Below are 15,005 nucleotides of genomic sequence, written 5' to 3' on the forward strand. Positions count from 1 at the left end.
TGCAGCTCTGGTGCCGGCAACCCCCGTGCGTGGAAAAGGGGGGTTGCCTTGTCCCCCTGTTGCACTTGGAGCCTGGAGATGGGCGCCAGATTTTGTACGCACATGCTTCCTTGTAAATAAATATTCAGTAGTGCAACTGAAAGGAATGGCACAATACCAGAGGTTTACCGACAGTCTGGATGAAAGCCCATCAGTCTTTTTGGCACAGAAGTCTTTTCTTTTTTTTTTTTTTTCTTACTTGAAGTTCTCCCTAACGAGGGAGAGAGCGAGTTCAAGTCACTGAGCTGCATCTGATCAGTCTGTTCTGCAGCCCTTGCTCGTTTGTGTTAGTGGATGGTTGCTGCAGACAGTGACCAGTGTGTGTATTGCTCTGTTAAGTTGTTCTCCCTAAAAGCAGTGTCCCCCTTGCAAAGAACACAACTGATGGAAACCAGCCCTCTTCCCAGGCTGATTTGATGTGCTGCTGGCAGCAGCGTGTTCTGCTGATGGCTCAGCTGTGATCCTGTTTCACCTGTTCCCCGTGCCTATCTGTGTCTAATATATGTGCTTTTATTAGGGGAATTTTGCATGCAGTTTCTGTGCCTGTTTGCCCTGGTGTGAACGCGGTCACACACCAAAACAACGGTGCCTGGCTCCACGGGTGCCTTTTGTTAAAGCAAAAACAGAGTGGAGGGGCTCATGCCATTGTGCAGCTCCAGGTCAGCAGAGCCTTGAAGCATCTGCTTAATATTAAGCATGTAAATAATCACGTGAAATCTAGCAGAGAAAATTCCCAAAGTTGGGAATATGCTGGGAGATTTTCCAGCGATGGGAGCTGGGGGTGGTATAATCCTTCCTCCACCGAGCCTCCAGCAGCAGGCGAGGAGGCATCAGAAACCCCCTAAATGCCCAGGCTGGCCGTTTCCTGTAAGCAGCGATTGCAAGGAGAAGAAACCAAATAGCTCAGGGACGTTAAAGTCATGGTGATATTTGCAACTCAGTGTCATGCATGAAATGTGACCAAACAGAGGAACCTCTCCTGTCTCATTTGTACTTAGATGATAGGGGTTACTGACACAGACGAGCTTCCGTTTTTCATCCCATTGCACCCTTTCTCTGAATCAACACCAAGATGACAAACCCCTGTCCCGGGTTGTCAGCCTGGTCCTTTCTCACTAGGAGGGAATTCAGTTGGTTGATTTTCATATCCAGAGAGTACCACCGGCCGGGTCAAAATGGTACTCTGGCTGGAAAGCAGCAAAGCACGTTGCGGTGGCGTGGTGGGAACACAGCTCGGGTTGTAGCCTCCCAGCCAAGTGGGATGGACTCCTGTTGAAGGGTTGTTCGGCGTGTGGAGGCGGAGGAGTAGCCAACGCGGTGCTCTCTCCACATTCCTCTCCCTGTAGCCAAACCAGAGCCTGAGTCAGCGAAGCCACACTCGCAGGAGAGCAGGCACAGCTCCGTGGTTGTGGCCAGGGCTGGGCAGCACAACGTATGTTTTTAAGCCCTGCCTCTGCCCGTGGCTTCCTGTCCCGAACAAGCCATTTAACCTCTCTTCATTGTAGTTACTTATCCCATAAAGGAGAGAAATTATACATTTTAGGGGGTATCAGCAGGGTTAATGCCGTAGCGCATGTGGCATGTGTGGAGGGAAGTCATGGGAAAAACACCCAGCTTTCACAGGTCCCCAAAATACAGAAGTCCACAACTCTGACCGGTTAAGCCTGCAGACTTTCTAATGGGATCTGCAGTTTTGAAACGTGTACAGAGCCCCAAAAGAAAAAAAAAAAAGGAAATAACTGCTTTTAAGACGAAAAGATGAATGGCTTGCAGAGTCTATTTCTGAGTTCAAAACAAGTAACTGCATTTGAACTGAAGAGGATGATACCAGAATTAAGGCTTTAGCCCATATTTAAGTGCCTTAATGCCTTAGAGCCTTATATTCCAATATGCTGCTGTGGTTTGTGTCCCTTAAACCAACATAAAGCATCCAGAATTGGATCCCCTCTCTAACCTTAACTTCAGGAGCACCTCCCAGCACAGCCTTCATTCCCTGTCCAGTTACAGGGGTGAGGCAGCCCAGCATCCATCCTCATTAGGACCATCAGCCGCTGTCCTATTGCATCCGTGGAGAGTTTTCTCTCAATAACACTCATAATGGGACACGGTCTTCTGCTCCAGTCGCATGGAAAGGACCCAGCACAGGGTAACACTGAAACATGAGATTCCAGTTGTCTCAAACCTTGTTTGCATTGGCCGCGGCTGTTTCCTCAGAGAAATTTCACTCCAATTTGTAGCTTCACAATTTGACTTTAACACATTTTGCAGCACTGAAAAAGCCCTGACACAAGAGCACACTGAACCTGGCCAGCAGTTCCCATTTCACCGCAGAGTTTTGCTCTTCTTTCATTCTTGGCTCTATCACAACTGTCTGTGACCATGTGCTTCCCCACTCCACGTTCACCTCCAGTTTTGGACAGGACAGTAGCCCACAGGCACCAGAGGAGAGGTGGCCAGTGCAGTGCTGGGGGGGGGGACATTAGGAAGGAATTTTTCACAGAAAGAGTGGTCAGACACTGGAATAGGCTGCCCAGGGAGGTGGTTGAGTCACTATTCTTGGATGAGTTTAAGGGTCGTTTAGATGTGGTGTTGGGGGATATGGTGTAGGGAAGAACTTTGTAGAGTAGAGTAGATGGTTGGACTCGATGATCCCAAGGGTCTTTTCCAACCTAGATGATTCTATGATTCTATGAACCACTGCCTTAGCAGGCTTGAGGACTTTGGAGTGCTGAGAAAGGAGTCAACCATCCCTTGCACTGCACAGCTCCTGGGCTGTCCTGCAGTGTCAACTCCACAGGGTGCCTGCTGGCTATGGACTGTGGCAGCTCCTCTGTAGCACACCCTGCTCCCCAGGCTGTCTCTTTCACTGCCACCTTTTCACCATCCATGTCACAGAATTGCAGAATCTGCAGAAGGGACCTCTGGAGATCATCTAGTCCAACCCCCCTGCCAAAGTAGGTCCACCTAGAGCAGGTTGCACAGGAACATGTCCAGGTGGGTTTTGAATGTCTTCAGAGACAGAGACTCCACCACCTCTCTGGGCAGCCTGTTCCAGTGCTCTGCCATCCTCAAAATAAAGAAGTTCCTCCTCATGTTTAGATGGAACTTCTTATGTTCAAGTTTGTGCCCCAAAATGTTATATTTCTGAGCTAAACTGTGTAGCAATGCTCACATTCATTTCAGAATCATACTCCACCACAAGGCTCTTCTTAACAGACTGGAGAGGAGGACCTCATTTATTTGGGGCTCTGTAGATCAGCGCCTTGGTTTACTCCAGCCAGCGGTACATCCCTGCAGCGGGAGGAGTTCCACAGACCAGGACTCTGCGAGCCTGTGTCTGCTGGTGTCAGGGGCTCTGCTGGTGGGGTTAGAGTTGAGGGGTGGGGAGGAATAATCAAGCAGTTTTGGTACAGCTGTGAAAGCATGGGGAAACCTAACCTGTGGTTTTTGCTAATATTTGAGGACAATTGGGAGTCCCAGAGAGGAAACGTTTAGCTCTTATTTTTCCTGTTTTTATATTCACTCAGCAAATCGCTGAGTAACATTCTTCTCTCCAGGGCACAGGGCAGCCCTCTCTGAGCCTCACAACTCCCCTTTCCCATATAACATGACAAATCCTGCTACATCTCTTTGCAAGTGGGGAAATCAAGGTGCCTGAAGAGTTTCTCCCAATGTTCTCTAAAGCAGCCATCGATCCTGTGGGTCTTTAGTTGTCACCTGGGTCCCAATTTGAGAGCCACTGTCCAAAGCCAGAGGTAGAGTGGGGTGTGAGTACTTGGCCTCGAGTGTCTCAGCATGTGATGAGACACAGAGGATTCATACATGCTTTGGCATTGGTGACTCCCCTGAGACACGTAGCAGGTCAGCTTCAGCTCAGCCAAACCCAGGAATACAGTCTGAACTGGACAAACTGGATGATCTTTACTGTTAGTCCTCTGGAGCTTGCTAACTCAAGGAGTTATTTAAAGTAAATGCTCTCCTGGCTTCATTAGCTATTTATTGCTGTTCTGGAAGCATTGTTCCCCATTAGCACAAGGGTGTGCACGGTAAAGACAGCAGCTTCTATGATGAGGTCTGTAACAGGTTCTGCCGCAGAAAACAGTCCGAGGAAACCGTGGTGTAACCCCAGTTCCTTCTTTTCTCCTCTCCAGGGCATCTGTGACCAGGAGGACATTTGGGCATAGTGGCATCGCTGTGCATACGTGGTACGCCTGTCCAGCACTAATAAAGTCTATCTGGGCTATGGCCATTAGTCAACATCAGTTCTACCTGGACAGAAAGCAAAGCAAGGTAAGCGTGTTAGAGATGGGAAATGGATGTTGTGGTGGGTGAGTCCTTCTCACTCCCCACAGTCCCAGCAAGGTCAAGGCCAGATGGTGGCTTCTTTCCCTCCCTCCCTTTCCACTTGAGATCAAAAAGAGGTAGATTGACTCAAAATCTTTGGCTAGATTGAAGGAATTTGTATCAAAATGGATGTCTGTGGGAGTGAGGACTGAAGGAAAGGTTGTACTGAACTGTGGCCAAATGGGGGAAGCCATAGTTTGTGAGCAGATAGTGTTGTGTCCCTTTCTGGTTGGTTTCCACATGTCTTCTCGTTCTTGAACTCTGTCATAAAGTTAGGACAGCTTCCAATAACTGAGTTCAAAGTGGCTTCACACTTTACACCTGTTTCTGAATCCTTCTTGTTGTCCCTTGCTTTTTGCTATCATATTTTCCTAGAAGTGAGGGATGGGGATATTATTTCTCTCTCCACTCAGAATCTCACAACAGGAGGAGGGGGCAGGATGCTGGCAGCCTGGCCCTACAGGGAAACTGTCTTGATCCAGTGCTGCACAAAGGGCCACTCAGTGCACAAAAGAAACCACCTTGAAACCAGAGGAGTGTGTGTTGTCCCTCTTAATTCCTTTCGTCAACAGTAATTTTAGGCCTACCCAGGAGCAGCGGGAGATGGCTTTGATCACTTTGAGATCACTTTGAGACAGAAGAGAGATTTCTCATGCAGATGCCCCTCTCCTTCTGAGCATACATGAGAATTTACAGAGAAGGTAGAGTCTGTATTGAGAAGGTACCTTTTAATACAGCTGCCTGCATTGCCCCCCACCTCTGGTGAGATGGCAGGAGTGTGCAGGGTGATGCTCCTCCAAATGACTGAAACAATTCTAACATCTTGCTATGGCTGAAAGCACTGCTCGCCTTTTCAGGCAGGGGCTGCTCCTTCCCTTGCACAGACCATGGCCCCATTAGGTCCCTCCATGAGCCGGTTCAGCCCACTAAACGGGCAGAAAAAAATAGTTCTTTTTCCTGATTTTTTCTTTGCTGCATTATTTTTCTGCCAGTGAAAAGACTGGAACTGGCTTGCTGAAATTGTGTAAAGGGCCAGCAGTGTGGTACTAGTCCAGTTCACTCTGAAGCCTTCTGACATCGCTTTCCCCATCACGATCTCTGTGGCTATTGTAGAGTGGATAGGATTTTCAGATGCCTTGGGCAGAACATGTGGTTACACCCACTTTGGCCATGTCCCATCTAGTGCAAAAAACCAGGATTCACCTTAGTTGCTGTGCGTTGTGTTGAATTTAGGGGTGTAGGTAACTTCCCACCCCTGCCTGAGCGCCAGCTGTGAATATGGACAAAATTGTACCCTCACCTGATAGCTGGCAATGCTTTCCTGCCCACCTCAGCAACACCAGGGCAATGCATAGCCCTCTCTGTTTTGCTATCAACAAAGGCAACTCAGCAAACAAACAGAAGTTTATTTTTTCTTACTTTTAGCCAGATGGATTTGCTGATCTAGCTGCAAGGTATTTAGGGCACAAGCAACCAACAAACAAAAGGAGATTCCCTCCTCCTCCCGTTTCTTTGGTAAGAAACTGGGTCTCTTGAATGCCCAGGACTTCCCTTCAGTGACTTCTTTTGTTGATGGCAGATTGTGTTTCAATCTGATCTCCCCTTTCTCACAGGCCTACAGACAGCACCACCCACCAGCCCTCGTTTGTCAACCTGTCACGTCTGTGGCTGTGTCAGTGTGCTTTGTCACAATAATCCCGGTGGTCACGCTGAGGCTTTGAAGTTAAGGCATACAAATATTTTTGTCCCTTCCTCTTAAGAAAGCTGGTATTTTAGTCTGTTGTCCTCATCTTTGACGTGACGCTGTCAAGATTGATAGATCCATCAATTTTAATTGATCTGTTCAACTCATCCTGCTGGTCACTTCAGGACACTGTACTCATGTGTGCTTTGCTTTTGAAAACCAGTAAAATGTGCTCCAGAGTGAGGCGACGTGAAATGTCTTTGTTTCAACTCTCAAGGGCTTAGACAAACATTTATCAGAGTTTCAGGTCGCATGGGTTTGCATCCCCTTAAATCTCAATCCCCACTTCAGCTGAATCCCCAACTTCAAAGCGAAACTTAGATAGTCCCTCCTTTCATGTTCAAACTTGGCATTTCATATGGTTTTGACAAAAGAAAGAAAAATAAAAACAAACTTAGAAGAAAAAGCTTGCTGGAGCTTACTGCAACTGAGCCTTCACTCCAGCGATATAGATAAGATGGCAGGAGATATGACAGTGATAAAGCAAGCTTGAACTCCATGCTGCTCACATAGCTGGGCACCAGTTGGATCTGGACCTTCTGCACAGCTCCACTGGAAAAGACCTTTCACTTGATTAAAAAAAAAAAGAAATAAAATCAGTTTTGCCTGGATTTTGACCCTTTTGCAAGGAAATGTGTTCCCAGCCTTCTTTGCAGCCTCAGTCTGCATTGAACTCCTGCCAGCTCGCCAAGTTCCCAGCATCTTGCTCCCTGCTGATCTCTCTCTCCCTGCTATTGAAGCGTAACGTGGAAACTGAAAAGATCCCCAGCTTTCTGAGTGAACATGTCAGTGTGCAGAACTCCTGTCAGCTCTCCGTTTCTTTCAGGAGACAGATGCAGCAGGACTTCAAGGCATGTCTTTGCTCTGTTGACTGCACCGAGTCAATCAAGCACTTGGCCTAGAAGCCTTGAGAAGTCCCTGTTTCTGGGAATTTCCAACAGCACGTTCCTCCAAGCGCAGGGCTTTTTGGCTGAATGAACCGGTAGAAAATAGGCCAAGGGTTTCAAAAAAATCACCTGCAGCAAAGCCCCATCACTGCAAGCAAGAGGGATAAATTCATCCCTGGTGTCCATCTACTCTTGCTTTTCACTGATGGATTTTTCTTCACCCTCTGACCCTGTCAGAACAGCACTGGGGATCAGTTTGGCCCCATGCTCTGAAATGACTCATGAATGAGCCGGTCTCCCTCCATGTAAATGAGACTTGGCAGGTCTGCGCTAAGTGCTTTAAGATTTCTGAGCCTGGAGGGACTGCGGGGCCCGAGGGAGCGCTAATGGGATGTAATCTAGCTTTGCACTATTGTGCTGTCAGTACAAAGTCTAGCCCAGGCCTCGCGCTGCCTGCTGCTCAGTGGCCTGTATGAAATGAGTTGTTGGTCTGATTCCTGCTGCTGATGAGTGCCTGTCCAAAGCACGAGACCACCCGACGCTGACTGGCATTGCTGGAGGCAGCAGGGATTGAGCAGCGTAGAAAATTAACCCCGTTCCTTTCGGGAGATGCTCCATCCCAACTGTTTAGTGCAGGGCGCCTTAGCACAACTGTGGTCGGATCTAAAAACTTCACCAAACCTTCAGCAGGTTTGGATCACACCCTCTGTGGATGAAGATCACCCTGCCCTGCTGATCCCTTATCTTCTCTCTTCTGGTTTGCTTTTCCTCTCATCTGGCTCCAGGGGTGCCAGGCTTTGGTCTTATACTGTTTTTTCACTCGCCCTGTGTAGGGCACGCTTCCAGCTGCTGCTGGCTTGGCATGCTGGCCAGGACCACAGCCTCCAGTTGCATTGCCTTCACTCAGCATTTTAGCGCCCAGTCAAACTGGTAGGACCAGAGTGTGCTCTAATTTGCAGTCTGAATATGAGTGAAATAAACTACAGGGCTTCTCGCTGTCACTGTCCTACAAATACAGGAAAACCACTGCCTCCCAGAGCAGGAGGGCAGGATCTGTCTGTGCAGACTTGGGGTTTGTACCTGTCCTAGACATCCGCTGCAAAGACTCAGTATAGTGGGTTAGGTTTGATCAGTATGGCTGTTCCTGGGGTTATACAAGGTATACATAACCCTACTGATATGTACATACAGCATATATACACCTGCAGGGGATAAATCACCAGGACAGCAGCAGTCTGAAGACTTGTTACCTTCAAAGATCTGGCGTTGCAGCAAGAAAGCGGTTCATGCTCGGGTTCCTTATCAAGAGTTCAGTAGCAGGAAATCTCGTTAGATAAAAGCAGTGACTTTCCTCTTCACCTAGAATTAATCTCCCAGAGCTATTTGGAGAGCACGTTTCACACACCTCATTTCAAGAAGCTAAAAGAGTGCTCTCCTCCTTCTAGAGCTGATTCTGGGGAGGAGCTGCTGGAAATGAGAAGTGTCTAACTGGTTGTATCGTTAGTTTAAGAGGGTCAGTACTGGTTGCCTGGTCTCCTCTGGCTTCTTGGCAGGTAGCTCAGCCTCTTCGCTCAAATGAGTGAGTGCACACACCCTGTTCTTGGGGTTGTTGTGGAAATAAGCTTGTGAGGCGTTTGGGTCCCTCTGAATGGTAATGATGGAGCCTATAAATACCCAAGAATATTAAATTATGATAATACTTCTGAGGATGTTTTCTGTAGAAGGCTCTCCCAGTGCTGTCTTCATTTGCAGTCTGAAATTAATCTTAAAAATACAGTGTGCCACAGGGAGACATTTTACTTCCCTTATTATTTCACTGCTGTGCAAACAGAGGCAGGGAATCACTAAGAACTTAAGGTTAAGTGTCTTACCCAAAGCCCCACAGCAAATCAGTAACAGAGGTAAGAGCGAAGCTCAGTGTGGTTGAGCATTCACTCATTAATTCAGCCTTCGTTCTTGTTAAAATAATTTCTGCTTCCCAAGGATGTGAAATAACACTGAAAATCCCATCATGGCAGGCATTCCTTGTAGTCCCATCTCGTGTTAGTTGCAGTGGGAACAGATCACACCCTGGTTCGTGGATGTCAATCAGCTTCTGATTCGTTAGCGCTGTAATGAACTGCATGACCAGGGCTGAGAGTTTCTTCTGGCCTTGAGGAGGTGCAGAGGGAAATGCTCAGGTGAACTGGGGCTTCACCATCCCTCTGTGTTCTGGGAAACAGGCATTGCAGGTCAGTAGCCCTGCAAGGCCAAGCTAATTGAAGCTCAGGAGCACAGGGCTTGTGAGATTTGGACAGTGGGCTGAGCTCCCAAGCTCCCTCCATCCGTGACTGAGGAACTCACATGAGTCTCAGTGAGCAAGAAGCCAATTTTTCAGGTTGGAGGTGAAATAGTCATCTTTGCGTGCGGTGTTACAGACACTGAGCTTCTTCCTGGTTGTCAGTTTCCTCCTTGTTAGCATGGCTCGTTACCTAAAGCAAATTCAAGAACCGATACATAAAACAGAGCTTAGAGCATAAGTGTTAGTTCAGAAGAGGCAGGAGGAAATTTTCCATGTCAACAGATTATTCCACAATGGCTTAATGAAAAATTTCCTTATATTTTTTTCTAAAGTGCTTGGAGATGACCCCAGTCAGAATGAGGTAAAGGACTAGAGTGGCTTTGGGCTTGTTCTGATATGGCAGTTGCTACTTTAAAGTGATCCTAAGACTGTAACTGATCAGAAAAGGGACTGAAAAATTCTTGTGACCACCCAAGCCACCCTCATATGTAGGGTTCTTCTTCCTGGTAGTTCTAGGGATATAACTAAAGGGCCATCTCCAGCGACTTTGATCAGTGTTCTCCATCCTCTTGGTCATGGTAAGTGCCTGCTAGAGGCTGCCAGGAGAGTGGACTGGAGATAGATGGTGAGCTACTAGATGGGGTTTGTATGGCAGAGGCAAGGCAGCCACTGGGACTGAGCGAGCCCAACCCTGCGAGCAGCTGCCCTGCTCATACCACTCACTGTTCAGTGTTGCAAACCCCCTAGCCCTCAGCGTTTTCTGCCTTTCTTGGCTCTGTGGGCATAATCACAACTGAGCTCACTGCTCAACAAAGAGGCAGTTCTGGGGTTGCCTCACTTGAACTTCCTGGGCATCTTGTTGTTTCAAATCCTTCCACAGCTGATGGAGAAAGATGACATCTTAGGTCGCCAACTCATTTCCTCCTAAGATAGGAGGAGGACTAGATGAGTGTTGGAGGTCCCTTCCAACTGGAATGTTCAGTTCTATTCTATTCTATTCTGTTCTGTTCTATTCTATTCTATTGGTTTACACAGTATGCATGTTTACTTTCCCCTGGAGGTGCCTAGATTGTTGACATTTGGTGATGTACAGTGGGTGACTCCTTCTCCTGGAGTGGCCAGTTACTGAGCTGGGGATGGCTTTTGTTTCTTACTGGAGTAATGTTGATGCTTTGAAGAGGTCCCTCACAGTAGGGGCGTTGCATGCAACTTGTTAGTCTGGACCATAACCTGAATATGTTTTCCTGCCAGTATTTTCTTCCAGCTTTCCTTGACAGCCCATTTAAGGCATGTCCTCACTGTGTCTTGGATTCAGAAGCTCAGATTCAGAAAGGCCCCTCATGGCTTCCTTTAGATGCTAAAGATGTCTTCAGCCTTTGGGCTTTGCAGTTTATGATGTTAGCATTTCTGAAGGGATTGGTTTCTTATTGTATGTGGTAATTCAGTGAGTCCGTACATTGTTTAAGAGGGGAAAATGTCCACGGCAAAGCAGGGAAAATAACAAAGAGGAAACAATGCCAGAATTGCACCCACTTAAGACTGTAAAAAGTGCAGCAGTGAATACCGTGCCAGATTGCTTCTATTCTTGTAAAATAATACAAGTTTGCTGTGGAGGCCTGTTTCCTGCCACAGCAAAAGCACTTTTCCTTCTCTGAGCTTTAAAGAAGTGCTGGGTCATTACTAACTCCCGTGTCCATGTGCAGTCCAAGATTCATGCTGCAAGAAGCCTGAGTGAGATTGCGATTGACCTGACGGAAACTGGAACGCTCAAGACCTCAAAGCTGGCCAACATGGGGAGTAAAGGCAAAATTATCAGCGGCAGCAGCGGGAGTCTTCTGTCATCAGGTAGGTCATCCTTTATCCTGTAATCGGAGAGAATATGGTGGGAAGGGCCATGGCCATGGTATAATGGGGAGCAGCCAGAAGCTGCAGTGCAGACATGAAAGTCACTTCCCTTCAGCCTTTCTGTTTGTCCCGGTGTCAGTCCGTCTCTCAGCATGTTGCCCACAAACAGCACAGGCAGCAGCTTCCCCCTCTGTCATTCCCGCTACTCGTTTCCTCTTTGGCCCCAGGATGTCATCTCCAGCCTCTCCAGCTGAGACCTGGTCTCTCTTCACAGCTTCTACCATAATCACCCCTTGGCATCCAGCTCATCCCTAGGCTTAGAGCACCTTCCTGTATGAGGAAGATGTAACCTGTGAAAGAAACCCGAGAGAAGTTGATAGAGAGGAGAGGTAAAACACGAGAAGAGAAGGACCAGAGAGGGAGAGTCAGGAGGTTGTCTGTATTTCTTTGATACTCTTCTGTCAGTCTGAACAGGGCAAGCTGTGTGTAAAACAGTGCTAAATGTCACTCCAGGAATGAAGCAAAGATTCATGGTTTTCAAAGAGCTTGAAGGTGCTCAGGTGAGAAGCTCTGCAGGAGGGCAAGGTTGCTGGTATCACTATAATTAACAGTTCCAGTCAATTAAATGGCCTTTGTTAAGCATCACATCAAGTTATCAAAACCGATTGTGTTGAAATGTGTAAGACCAGAGAATAACCTTCTCATGCTTGACAAGGGAAGAGTCCATCTAAGAACAAAAGTGCTTTAAAACAACTCACACTGGTGTAGTAGATCAGCTTTGCGTCACTGTATCTTTCATGTCTTTTAAAACCCACACTTTCCTGCTTGGAAAAGGTCCAGCAAGGGGTTAAAATTTGCAATGCTTACAGAGCTCCAGAGCAGTCTGCTGTGCAATTCCTTGCCTTGCCTGCAAACAGAGATGCCTTTCTGTTCCCTGGGTCTTCCTGATGCAGTGTACAATCCACCGTCTGTGCCTCCCATCGCTTAGGGAGTTGCAGTAGCTGAGGAGCTCCCGGACCCCGTGTCGGGTTGTTGGAGCTCTTTATTTGTTTGGCATTTTTTCCAGCTCTCCTGCCTGAAAGTAAATAATGTTAAGTACCCCAAGGAAGTTCTTAAGGTCTTTCCAAGATCTCAGCCTCCTGGGCATCATTCCCAAGTTTGTGAGAGCTATTTCGTAGTAATTCTGTTTTCATGTTAATACATTGACTTTTCATCTTCCTGGAAAAAAACGTGGGGATCTGCTTCTACTCTTACACCAGGAGAGAGCAGTAGCCAGGTGAAAGCCAGCAGAAAGTCAGGCCCAGAAAAGCTTTTCTAGGGCCAGCACCTATCAGGGTTATGTGGATGGAAATCTCAAACTGGTAACTGCCCATGCTTTTATTTCTGTATTTTTTTTTGCTGAGTGTGAGGTTTGCAGACTCAGCAGAATTGCAATAATGACTAGACTAGTGTTCGTTGACCACGTGAGTCATTTCTTCAGTCCTGGGTAGGTGGATCTGTCTACCTGGACACCTACGTAGGACTGTGAACCTCTGTTTCAGTTGAGGTGCTGCTGTTGGACTAGGTGAGCATGACTCCCTCCAGGTTCCTGTGCTCAGATCTGCTTTTTAGGTCCTACCAGCTGTAAGGACAGGGGTCTCCCCAAAACGTTAAGGAGATTTGTGGGGTTTGCTGCTGCTGTGTGCCTTCCAGCAGCTACAAGGAAGTATAGAGAGAAGACAGAGGAGGACAGATGGATACCAGGAATTGCTTCCATATGGTCTGCCACACCCCTCTGCTCCAAGAGACCCTTCCCTCAAGCCTGGCTGGCAGAGGTGACCCAGCCCTGTCCCACTGGACAGGAGGGGGCATTGGCTGCCTGTTCTGCTGGGCAGTCACTGGCTCTGTCCCAGCCTTTGTGTTTCCTCCTATTGTGCCAAAGATTATAGACATACAATCACAACAATGATGGGTTATCGCTGTACAGCCTGTGCGCTGGAGAGAATAAGTGTAAATGATTAAGTGGCCACAGTGGATTTCCAGGCTATAAATATCCCGAGTGACTCGAAATCACAAGGAGAGGACTGAATCTCTGTTTGCTCCCACTTCCCCACTGTTCTCAGTTTTTTTTTTCCTGGAAATTACTTGTAGCCATTTCCTCTCTCCGTCTGGCTCCTCCTCGCCGAAGGGACTGTCAGCACCAGGAGGAGCATGCCAAAGCTGGCATATCTCCCCTGGGTGTGCAGCAAGACCGCAAGGAAATATCTGTTGTTGCTTCCAGCTGTCACACTGTCTGGTGAAGATCCTGCTGTGCAGTGCAAGGCAGTCACTGCCCCACATCACGTACAGTCTGGAGACACAGCAGAGGTGGAGTCTTACGCTGGGACAGTGACTTCCCCATGGGCACAGTAGTTCAGGGCCAAAGCCGAAGCTCCTCCGGGTTTCCCAAGCCCTAGATCTCAGTCTGCTGGTTTGTAAGTTTGATACCTGACACTCCCAAGTCCCCTCCTGACAATCTCACTCTTTAACTTTTGGCCTCATTTTGGCTCTGAAGGGCCCCCCCAGAACAATGGGATGCTGTGATTTAATTCAGTAATCTTCTGTACACGAACTCCGAGCCATCCCTGGGCATCTGGGGCAAGAGTTTCCCATGAATGAAAGCTCTGCTTTCACACTCACATGAACCCTAATCAAAGCCAGCAGAGATAATTCTCGGAATGAAATCAAGTCAGGCCTAAGGTGGATTTTTCCTTTGGAGCAGTCTGTGCCCTAAGAGCTCTGTGGGACTCCTAGCTAGTGAGGAACCCTGTTATTGCTGGGTTATTGTTGGACTGAACCCCAGACCGCCTTCATCTCAGTGGGCAGAGGAGAGACCACAGAGGAGCACCTCTGCTTTAGCTCTGTAGGCATGTTTGAGAAGCCTCTAGCCCCCTGAGCCCTGTTCCATCATCAGCGGTGGAGGTTTTCTGTGCAGGGGCCTGTTTATGTTTGAAAATGCCACGACAGAGCCCAGCCAGCCGGTTCCTTGGCCCCCACTGCTCCATCTGGCAGAGCCGTGTCCCAGCTGGACCGCCCCGGTGGGTGTCGGAGCAGATAAACAGCACAGCTCCTGAGCCTGGGGACTCGTGAAGACGAGTTGCCCACAGGATATCTGAGCACATCCTGTGGGGAGCAGCTCCAGCTGGGCTCCCGCACGCGGCAGAGGATATCCTATTTGTCTGGCAGAGAGGAGAGATAGCGGCTGTCTGAGGCTGCTGGCTGCTGTGCTCTGACATCCTGGCGCGGTGAGTCAGCCCAGGCTCTGGCACGGAGCAAGCCAGGGGGGACATGCCCTCCCTGCTCGGGGGGACAGCTTTCCACGGGGACCTCGAGCGAACGCCAGCGAGCTGGAGCCAGCAGCCGGATGTAGCGTGAAGGGTTTGCCATATTTAGGTGTGTTTTTCCTGGAGCAGGACACTCGCAGAATGAGAAAAAGAAGAGATGTCTGGACGCTCTTGCCTCACCGCTGCTCAGCCACCTTGTTGTATCTCCTTTCCCCTCACAGATGCTAACACCAAGCCTTGGCTCCCTCTGCTCTTCAGCATCCCATCTATCCTCCCTGCTTATTTTCATCTTTCTCATTTATTCTTTTTCCAAGCTGACTCCACCCCGCTAAAATAGATGGAAGAAATGGGGACAAACAGTGAGTCACTGGTAGAGCTTTCCTCTTCAAAACTCTCTGTGACGTTGCTGGCCTTGTCTCTTTGACAACCTTTAAAACAAAGCTTGTCTTGGAGCCAACACCTGGTAGCCAGGAGTCCCTGCAGATCTTCACAGGCACAGCATGTCACCTCGGTCAGATCCTTTTGGGGTGGGACTGACTGACTTCAAGTCCCCATCAACATCA

The 15,005-nt window shown here is 48.3% G+C and overlaps 1 protein-coding gene across 8 annotated transcripts in view; it reads left to right on the forward strand.

Moving 5' to 3' along the window:
• Positions 1–15,005, forward strand: part of FRMD4A (FERM domain containing 4A) — a 410,059-nt gene that overhangs the window by 368,928 nt on the left and 26,126 nt on the right. For all 8 annotated transcript variants that reach the window (XM_014949098.1, XM_014949099.1, XM_014949100.1 and 5 more), the window contains 2 exons: positions 4,191–4,329; positions 10,999–11,140. In XM_014949098.1, coding sequence (XP_014804584.1) covers positions 4,191–4,329; positions 10,999–11,140 — 281 coding nt within the window. The remainder of the gene's footprint in view (positions 1–4,190; positions 4,330–10,998; positions 11,141–15,005) is intronic.

This window comes from Calidris pugnax, unplaced genomic scaffold, assembly GCF_001431845.1.
Source record: "Calidris pugnax isolate Ruff unplaced genomic scaffold, ASM143184v1 scaffold125, whole genome shotgun sequence".
In the NCBI taxonomy this organism is placed as follows: domain Eukaryota; kingdom Metazoa; phylum Chordata; class Aves; order Charadriiformes; family Scolopacidae; genus Calidris; species Calidris pugnax.